The 10514-nt window shown below is 45.2% G+C and overlaps 1 protein-coding gene across 1 annotated transcript; it reads right to left on the bottom strand.

Moving 5' to 3' along the window:
* Positions 1–2228: 2228 nt before the first annotated feature.
* On the bottom strand, positions 2229–9986 carry LOC135395961 (uncharacterized). Its single transcript, XM_064627044.1, has 6 exons — positions 9901–9986; positions 7825–7922; positions 7221–7278; positions 5980–6093; positions 3946–4016; positions 2229–2496 (listed from the first exon to the last, which is right to left on the bottom strand). The coding sequence occupies exons 1-5, from the start codon at positions 9984–9986 to the stop codon at positions 3983–3985; spliced, it is 390 nt and encodes a 129-aa protein (XP_064483114.1). The 3' UTR covers positions 2229–2496; positions 3946–3982.
* Between the last annotated feature and the right edge of the window lie 528 nt (positions 9987–10514).

Below are 10514 nucleotides of genomic sequence, written 5' to 3'. Positions count from 1 at the left end.
AACATTGCGTAACGCCACGCCTGACATTGTTTCTCGCAGCATCGTTGTTGTCTGTAGGGAAACCGAAGGCGCTATCGATCGGACCACTAGCCCGCCCCCACCAGGAGTCGTCCACCCAATCATAAAGCCGCTCGTACTTTTCACCCTCGCACTCGGAGAAGATTGATTGCCCAATAAGAAAAGAGAGGAAGGGGCAAGTAAAAAAAAAAAAAGAACTGTGTGTACGAGAGCGTTGCTTTTTCTTTTACTTTTTTTTCAATTTCGCTTAAAAACAGGACGTCGTTTGAGATAAGGGAAGCAGACAGTGTTGCTCTACGATGAGCTCGGGAAAGATCTGGAAGCAGCCATAAAAGGAGCGTTAATGCCCGTATGTTGAAGTCTTCTTGATGCACTTTCCGCGTTTTGGGGCAATGGCGGCGTCTATGCCAGTTATTAGCGACAGCGTTTGAGGCAATAAGGCGGTGTGCCTAGGTCGGCGGCCTACCGTTGGTGCTGGGCGGAGGGGTCATACTTGTATTGATAAAATACACACTTTTGATACACACGACTTGAGGGGAAAAAAAGAAATTAAAAGTTGGACGCTTCGAAACCTATACGGGCATCAGCACATGAAACAAAACGCTTCCCGGGTCCTTTGACATGACCCCACGTAGTCAGGCCAAGGTTCCTCGTATAGCCTGTATTCGAAATATCAGCGGCTCTCGTCCTGAGGGACTTCCCTTCATCTTCCTTTACCGATTCGCTGGATTTTCTACCCTTCGGCATTTAGTATAATGGTCGTTTGTTAGTGCAGCACTGAGTTTGGCGCTACCGCCCTCACCTTGCTGCACCGGGCCATAACTGTTCCTTTCCGCTGCGTTCCGCTGGCTTTGCTCCAAGCGAACCCACGTAAATTGGTGACTCAAAAAAAGTTTTTACCTCTTCGAAAACACCTTCTCCTCCACTGCCTCACCTCCCTCAATGGAACATTCCACGTCTGAACTGGTTTTGCCAATGAAATAATTGTTGCACTTTCTCTGAGCAAGACTTGGACCCGGCCGTGCCAATGGAATATTCCCCATATGTAATTCAATTCTCCGGGCATTTGAGTGTAGGCTTATGTGTTTGGGCCGTTTATGTTCGTAGCCTTGCCTTCGCTAATTCTCGTTGTCGCAACATGTGTTCTGTTCTGTATTATCGTCTCCGCCTCCCTCCGAAAAGCATCGATAGGCGCGAATGGCAGCTTGGCCACATAACGCGCGCTGACTGAATTAATTATTGACTGACTGTTCACTTTGCGAGAAGAATCTTATTTTGTGAAAGAACACTTTATCAGAAAAGCATCGAAAGCTTCTTATTCCGGCTCTGTGTTGGCACCACGAACCAGCTGTAGTTATGAGGAACGAAAAGGAAGTCGAATGAACGTCTTTTATACTGCGGACCACTCATGGTATAAGTTACTCAAAAATGTAACAAAGTTGTAGTTACACGTAGCCTGCAAAAATAGTAACTGAGTTACAGTTCCGTTCCAGTCGATTTCGAAACTATGGTGTCATATAATTCTTCACGGGCCACTGACCGCAGTATCGAAAATCCCACGCGAAATACTGGTGTAGTTTCACTGTCGTTCGACGGAATACGTGACAAGAGCACACGCCGGATGTTGAGGGTATGCCAGATTTCCCTCTCTGAAAAAACGAGAAAACGTCATTGTGTAACCGGCCACTGATGGCACGCCTTTGAGAAAAGGAATGACGCGGCTGTGCGGGCGTCTCATAGAGTTGTTATGGGGACGTCTGGACGGCGCCTTTCCTCCTCTGGGCGCGCCCTCTCACTCCTCCGTTTAGGGAGTGACGTCACGCCGCTGGAGTTTCTGCAACCGTGGAGGCAGCGCTTATCTTTAAAATTCGTACAGTTAATATCTAAGCACCTTTCGGATGAAAAAAAAAAAAAGCCAAGTAGACTGTTGGCCGATGCCGAACGTAGTGGTATCGGTGTCATAGATGGGTTTCCCGATGCGACCGTCTCTTTAAAGTAATTTATAGTTACTTGACAGTTCCCTTTTAAGATAAAAAAAAAAGCAGAGTAAACGTAACTCAAAAACTTGTTTTAGCACTTGTACCGTCCAAGCATATTTATATACGGAGTTATAAACAGAGGACAAAGAGAGATTCCTATGCGCCCTAACAGCATGGTGTGAGTTAGTCTAAGGCCATCCTAGCTGCATGAAAGATGACAGAACAACGGGATTCTTGATTTGGAAAAAAGACAGTGTATTTGAAGCCCCGACGAGAAGACACTAGGAAACAGGCACGTGGAAAATATGACAATACCTGAACCACTTAGTTAGAGTTACATTTTACAGTTTCAGTTAAAAGTTACCTTTGTAGAAGAGTATATCTGGTTACGGTAACTGGTTACTGCAAAAAGTAACTAGCTACAATTACAAGTTAGTTATATCTTAGTTGCTACCCAAGACTGGATCTGGACAGCATCCGTGCACTTGACATCCGTGTCCTACAAGAAAAGAAGGGGGGAAATACAAACTGAGTCGTCCGTTCGTTACAGCTAGGATAACTCTAAAACTCCACTAGCTAATGTAACCTCATCCGTGCACCGAAAAAAATCGACGTAGAAGTGGCCAGGGGCATTGGCATCTGCATGCTTACTTGAAACAACAACAACAACTTGATTGCGAGATGATGAATGGGGAGTTTCATCGCCAAGGGGCGATGCTCTACCCGATTCTCTACTCTTATTTTCAAGTTTGAGTTTGAATATATATAAAAAAGGGAAGATATTGAATTCGACACCTGACGAATTCTGCCACACCCACAAAGATCCCCTAAATGAACCCCACTTACGCTTACCTTACTTACGCTTACTTATATTATACACCCCCTATTAACTAGAGCTTTTTCTGTAACCGTGAAGCACCTCATCGTCAACATTTATTTGTTGTTGTTGTGGTTGTTGCAGCTGAACGCCGGATTTAGAGTAAAATTTTTCTTAATTGTGTACGGTCCGCTTTTATCTTTTCTTCTCTCTCTCTCTCTCTCTTTTTTACGGACAGAAACGGATCCGTTAAGGTCTATGATGTTGTCCACACACGCATAAGTCTTGCTCTCTCTCTTTACGCTCACAAGTACACTCTTAAAAATGAACTTCACCGCATAGCACGCTTCTAGCCAACCATTATCTTTAGTGATATCGTTATCTGCCCTGATTTGTTGAAAACGGGAGGCGTACGCCTTTTTTGTGACAATTATGAACAGCATAAGTGTCACAAAAAAGGCGTACGCCCCCGTTTTGAACAAATCAGGGCAGATATCAATATCGTTCGAGATGATGGTTGGCTAAGAGCGTGCTATGCGGTGAAGTTCATTTTTAAGAGTGTAGCTGTTACATGAAGATACCTAAAAGTGAATATTTTTATTTTTTTATTTTTCCAATCAACCAATCCGAAACGTCTTTGCCTGATTCGATTTTTTGTACACACTCTTAAAAATGAACTTCACCGCATAGCGCGCTCCTAGCCAACCATTATCTCGAATGATATCGTTGTCTGCTCTGGTTTGTTGAAAACGGGGGGCGTACGCCATTTCTGTGACACTTATGCTGTTCATAATTGTCACAGAAAAGGCGTACGCCCCCTGTTTTCAACAAATCAGGGCACATAACGATATCATTCGAGATAATGGTTGGCTAGGAGCGTGCTATGCGGTGAAGTTCATTTTTAAGAGTGCAGGGCAGTACATGTCAAAACGACGGAGTATAGTTGCGAATTACGATGTTACAAGTCCTCGCACTTAGGCGAGCCTGCCATTGTATGTAATTGAAGTGACTGAGATAAATAAATCACTCAATCAATCACTCAGTTAAGAACTATACGACAGCGTCTTTCGAGGTTGACCTCGAGAACAGATGCTCCACGAAGCGTGTCCACATGGAATGGGTTCGTCTCACCATTGCAAAGAGTCTGCCTTTTCAATGCCAGATGAGATCACCGCGGGTTCTCTTCGAAACGTGACGAAGATCTGGAAGAGAGAAAGAGAGCAACAAATGCATGGCGAACGAGAGAAGCACGTGAGAGAACTGATGTTCTGAGGCTGGAACAACACAGAAGGGACAAATACTGACGAAGCCTCAAATTACGATTAGAAAGGCGTATTATCTCAAGATGGCGAATATTTTTTTTTTTAAATCACGTTCAGCTTCGATCAATCGTCGACAAAATCCTGATAGGAATTTTTTTTTTCATCTGATGTTTTACTCATACTGTTTTACTCATACTCATGTTTTACTGTTTTACTCTCTTCCTGAGCCTCAGTCCTGGAGCCGCATTGTCGCTGACTCCGGTGGTGACGCTCAGTAGAGGGCGTGGGGTACCTCACACGAACGACCTCCTGAGCCCGCTTCCAAAGTTTTGTTGTTTGGCTTACAAAAAGGGGAAGTTCATTCCTACATACGTCGTTAAATACGTAGTTATAATAAATACGTTCTATATAGTTAAATACATAGCTGTAATAAATAAATAAGGGGAAGTTTGCTACCTATCGTAGTTGCAATAAGTATACGTCTGCCAGGCTCCATTTGCCGCTGAACAACACATTTGGGAGAGGGCGAGGAAAGGGAGAGGGTTAAAACAAGAGTCTGTATGGCGCACCGATGAAATGAGGGAAAGCAGAGGATGGAATGGTGGTAAATATGAAAGGCTCCCATTTTCACGGCCTTTCTACACTCTAAATCTTTTCACACCTTTAAAGGTGTAATAGCGTGCATGGCGCACGCCTTTTTAGGTGTAATTTTCGTAACACCATAATGGAGCACGGTTTCGCACAAATTTTCTTTACTCGAGTGTTGTCTGTCCTCCAAAAATTCAGTCTTGCAACATCTCAACATTGTTCAACAGTATTGTAGACACTTGCGCGTGCTCGATTATCGATAGCGATGCATATATGCATTAGCTCGTACCTACGATATCCAAGACATAATGAAAGCAAGATTTGCACTGACACTTGATCTTTAGTAATGCTTTCCAAATTTTGTAAAATATCACCCTGGAGATGCAATGTTACGCAACCAGGTTGAATGTTCATAGCGCACACCTTTAAAGGTGTGAAAAAGTTTACAGTGTACCCCTTGGTTCCTTCCCTTCTTTGGATACACCAGTTTCTTGTGTTTATCGTCTCGCATTTTGTGTACCAGGCAGCCCATTGGAACTTCGCCCTAAATGGAGGAGAGCACTGCAACACGACGGGACAAATCGAACAGAATGGCTGTGGATCTGATCAGGAACGGTCATGCTCTTTTCAGATGCTCTTACGATTTCTTAAAATTATAAACTAATGGAGATTTACGAGTTATGTGTTCCCAACACATTCAGCGACAAACAACAACAACAACAATAGATGATGAGGATGAGACGGGTTGTTTCACGGCGGTTGTTATTTTCGCGACCATGATGGTAATGGAAAATGTACAGAAGCATGTTGAAGCAAATTGAATAAAGGGATACTCCGCATAACCTTATATCTGCCGATTCAGGCCTTACAGCATCAGAACACATAATTTGTCACTCGCATAGAATGAATGTATGCGTAGAGAAGTGGGCTCGCGTACTGCTCTTTAGGGCTTGTGGCTCCTCGGGCACGCGAACACTTCGAAATAAGTGGCCATTGCACATTTATGAACGCTTAGAAATGAACTCCACCACATAGCACGCTCCTAGTCAACCATCATCCCGAATGACAACGTTCTCGCCCGTGATTTGTTGAAAACGGGAGGCGGAGCCTAATTTGTGCCATTATGCACGGCACAGAATAGGCTCCGCCTACCGTTTTCAACAAATCAGAGGCGAGAACGTCGTCATTCGGGATGATGGTTGGCTAGGAGCGTGCTGTGTGGTGAAGTTCATTTTTAAGAGTGCGTGTGCTGTGGTGTAGTACATATTGTTTCCCATTTTCACCCCACCCCTCACTGACGCGTTGCAATGCTTACGTGCATGCGCATTCCTGCTGGCCCTTGGCACGTAGTCGGGGGCGTCGGCGTCTGCATTCCATTCGGGTTTGAGCATTTTGACGTGGGAGCTTCCGATTGGAACCGTCAAGGCGCCTGCAAGAATCACGTAACATTAGAAAGTTTTAGTGCAGCGTACGCTATCACCTACACTCTTAAAAATGAACTTCACCGCATAGCACGCTCCTAGCCAACCATCATCTCCAATGATATCGTTATCTGCCCCGATTTGTTGAAAACGGGAGGCGTACGCCTTTTCTGTGACAATTATGAGCAGCATAAGTGTCACAAAAAAGGCGTACGCCTCCCGTTTTCAACAAATCAGGTCAGATAACGATATCACTCGAGGTGATGGTTGGCTAGGAGCGTGCTATGCGGTGAAGTTCATTTTTAAGAGTGTATGCGGAGGTAACGGATAGCGTGGTGGCTCTGCGCGAAGCTCTCTTTATGTCTTGCGCATGCGCAGAACCCCCAACGCTGTCCATTACGTGCCCACATTATATCAAAATATATGCTACGTGTAGGTATAGACTGCTGATAAAGGCATCGTGAAGCTGCCGTACCTACCGGAACCAATGGCAGCGTGCATGACTCGTAATCTTATCAGTTGATCGGGTGCGGTAGATAGGGCACTTCGGAAGCCACGTTATGTCAACGGTCTACACTCTTAAAAATGAACTTCACCGCATAGCGCGCTCCTAGCCAACCATTATCTCGAATGATATCGTTATCTGCTCTGGTTTGTTGAAAACGGGGGGCGTACGCCATTTCTGTGACACTTATGCTGTTCATAATTGTCACAGAAAAGGCGTACGCCCCCTGTTTTCAACTAATCAGGGCACATAACGATATCATTCGAGATAATGGTTGGCTAGGAGCGTGCTATGCGGTGAAGTTCATTTTTAAGAATGTACTAGCACCCACTAATAAAAGGTGATAAGTATAAGAATAAATGTATACGAATTGACGACCCGTGCACTAAGTGCACTCTTTCGGAACCACAACGCCAGAATTCCTCTCCATGTTGAACATATAGGCGCCATGTGGCGCACTATAGCCTCAGTTGCTCGTGCGCCATAAAACCTCAATCATCATCATTATCATCGTCATCATCATCAACGAACCACTGAGGAAGTCTCGACGGTCTACCGAACTCTACGAATATTTTTTTCTTCGTTCAACCTATTCTCACTGTACGTCAACTAAACATACGGCATACTTACAGGTCAGGAACAGGAATAAGAGGAAACACGAAGCCTTCATGGTTCAGTCGATCGTCTGCTGTGGGTGCAGATACAAGAAGAAAGAAATCGTGATGTAACTAAAGAGCGCTCTAGTCCATAATCTTAAATTGAACTCAACTGTGAGAAACAAAGGAGACATTGAACGGATCATCCGACGATGTCTGCTGCCCCCAGACTGAAGTCGTCTCACCTCCCCCCCTCCCCCACAAAAAAAAAGAAAGAAAAGAAAAGAAAAAGCTCCCGAACTGTTGCAAGTGAAACGAAACGCGATGGCGAAAAGAGAAATATGCAAAGCAGAACCAGCATCTCGATAACATGCACCTTGCACACGGCCCTAATACAATGCCTCTATAGCAGAACTAAGCGAAAAGTTTACAAGTACCGAAACTTAAATTGCTTAATAATTTTGCCAGTTCGCTTACCACCTAACGACACAGTTCAATTCAATTCAACCCAGTCTTCATTTTCATAGTGCCCATGAACAACCGTAGCAGTTAAATAACAGTTGAAGTTATTCTTCTACTTTCAAAAGGATATCTAAAAACCTGCACTCCGAACTGCAATCAACTTGAAGTAGACCTACCCGTAATCGTGCTACAGGACGTTTGCGAACTTTCATTTAGGATGTTGTACTGTTTACTTCCGCCCCTCAACACATGAGACGTGGAATTGACTGATTGGCTGTATAGCCAAACAGAGGGAAACTAAAGGGGCGGTTGCCTGTTTTTTGTTTTTGTTTTTTGTGTGTGTGTGTTTACTTTTTTTTTTTGTAGTTGATGCGCTAATCAGAAGGCTGTGGCCTAACCTAAAGTCGCTAAATAAGCTAATTTAGTGACTCTAGCCTAACTGTTAACAGGCACCAATATGCATCGATCTAAGGTCCATACTAAACACTGGGACGTTATGAGGTGATATGCTTATTCTCAGTAGTTTATATCCAAGTAACTCGCGACATTTTCCCAATTTTTGCTGCACAAGGTGTCTTCTCTTTTACGATCTTGTTCTTGCGCTCTCATTTGTTTATTTACGACGCCCTCAGACGTTACCGAGAGGTTTGGCATTGATAGAACATTATTACAAATTGTTCCATCATCTCGGGGGAAAAAAGGAAAATACGAATTACAAAAATAGGACTTCTGAAATACGAGACATCTTGGTAGGTGACCGGGGTTCGAAACCGAACCCGGGTCACCTGCCACCGAACACACCGAAACCGAACATACTGTGACCTGCCAGTGATACACCTGAAGCCCACTTTAAGAACAAAATGTCGTGGACCGCTCAGCAAGGGGGATATTCTCCAACGTGACAATGCTCGTCCGAATGTGTCTCCCATGGCTACTTCGACCATTTGCAATCTTCGATTTGATTGCTTTCCACATCCCCCATATTCCCATATTCGCATGACATTGCACCATCGGACGCCATCTTCGACCGCGTTGAGGAGGATTTTGGCGACCGTGAATTTGCATCCGACGAAGATGTGAAAGACAGTGGCGTATCTAGAGCTACCTGCGCCCATGGCAACATGGTTAACACGATGTCCTTGGGAATGCGTTTTCGTGTGGTCCGCACTAGGTTTCACACTACAACCTCTCTAATAGCGGGTGCTTCAGATCATTTATGAATGTGACAGGTTGAGTGCCCGACCTGGCACATTCACACCCGACCCCATAATGGCGCCCCTGTTCACCTGGCGCCCATGGCACCTGTCCACACCTGCCACACCCTAGATACGCCACTGGTGAAAGAAGCGGTGAACTAATGACTGCGCACCCCCCCCCCCCAAAAAAAAAAACTTCTCTGCTAGAATACAGGCACTCCCCAACCAATTGCACCCCAGCATTAACCACCACCAGCACCAGCAGGGGGACTATGTAGTAAAATGATTCATTTCAATTGTTGGTTAATAAATTATTTAAACGTACTTATTGAACCGCCCTCGTGCTTATATGTTGCACAATTTCTGTACCACGAATTATTGCTAGGTATTCAGTTTAGTTGAGTTGCTGCACATCCGCTCCAAAGCCGGTCTCTGGGAAACGTCACGGTATCTGACGTCCGGTTTACGTCGCCCATCCTGTTCTTATCGCGCTCATTAAAGGGGAACGGAAGCCTGTAACCGAACTTATCCACCCTATTTTGTCCCACTCTGTAACCTTGCCAGGTTGCGCTGAGCAGTTGCTTGCGGTTCCGCACGAGTTACTTGTGCCAGACAATACCAGATATTCGTGTGGTGTCAAATTTCGCAAGGTATATAGCACATTTAACGTCTCTCAGCTAACAACAATGAAATGATCGCCACTGAAATTAATGTCCACGATCCCCATTTTGTCCTGCCAATGGTTAAATTTGATTTTTGATATTTACCTGACATTTGACCTGGACCTCTACCTCACCTTCCTGTTCTTAAGCGTCGACGGTTACGTGCACATGCAACTCGAAGGATGAGCACGACAGTGCCGGTGGTGATGACGATTATGATGATAATAACAAAAAACGCAATCGAAAGGAGATTGATATGAACAGCTCTACTAAAGACTGTCCTTGGACACCAACAACGCTGTATTGTTCCGAAGTATGTTTTTGGACGCCAGCAAGTTGCTGGCGCCGGCCAGGTCGGAACCCGCAGCCTTGCAATCAACAAAGCGTCGCGTACCAAATAGCCCGGCGAGACCGGTCTTCCATGGTGGTCAGATTTGCTTGCGCGCATCCTACGTCTTCTTCACGAGCGGCGTTTAACATCTCCATCCAACGTCCTCGTCGTGATGCATACACTTTTTATGACGTCGCATTCTCCGAAGACCGCTGCGCAAATCAAATAACCCTCCCGCCGGACCCTCGCATATAATCATGATTCATGCAGGAAAAATATCTCTACCAGCGACCGAGCAGCGTCTACGCAAAAATCGTGCTCTGCAAATGTTAGTTCCTTCTTTCACCGTAAGACGTCTCGGCCATACTTTATGGAGAAATGTAGCGCCACTCTATGCATTTTTCCGTGAGTTGCTTCCTGGCTATTTATTACCCCGGCCGATTCGGCAAACGGAGCACGTTCACCCTCTGGCATGCGTGCGGGCATCTCCAAGGCTTCTGATGAGAAACTGCCTTCCTTCTCCGCTACTTTCCAGTTGTGTTCCAACTGCAGGCTATGTCTACTCGTCACTGTGCTTTCGTGCGAGGGAAGGAGTCTGCGTAGTAGGGCTCTCTGACCGGCTTGAGTTGCGTGCCGTGTTTCTTGAGTGGAGTTCTCGAATAATGGTTTATCTGAGT

The sequence above is a fragment of the Ornithodoros turicata genome, chromosome 5, assembly GCF_037126465.1.
Source record: "Ornithodoros turicata isolate Travis chromosome 5, ASM3712646v1, whole genome shotgun sequence".
NCBI lineage: Eukaryota > Metazoa > Arthropoda > Arachnida > Ixodida > Argasidae > Ornithodoros > Ornithodoros turicata.
This window is presented reverse-complemented; position numbering and strand designations above follow the sequence as displayed.

Excerpts from the sequence above, each read along its gene's own strand:
- LOC135395961 (XM_064627044.1), bottom strand. The coding sequence starts at position 9,986 with ATGTTAAACGCCGCTCGTGAAGAAGACGTAGGATGCGCGCAAGCAAAT. Across the intron at positions 7,279-7,824 it reads GTCCTGTAGCACGATTACGG|CAGACGATCGACTGAACCAT; the intron begins GTAGGTCTACTT and ends CTGCACCCACAG. Across the intron at positions 6,094-7,220 it reads CTTATTCCTGTTCCTGACCT|GCGCCTTGACGGTTCCAATC; the intron begins GTAAGTATGCCG and ends TGATTCTTGCAG.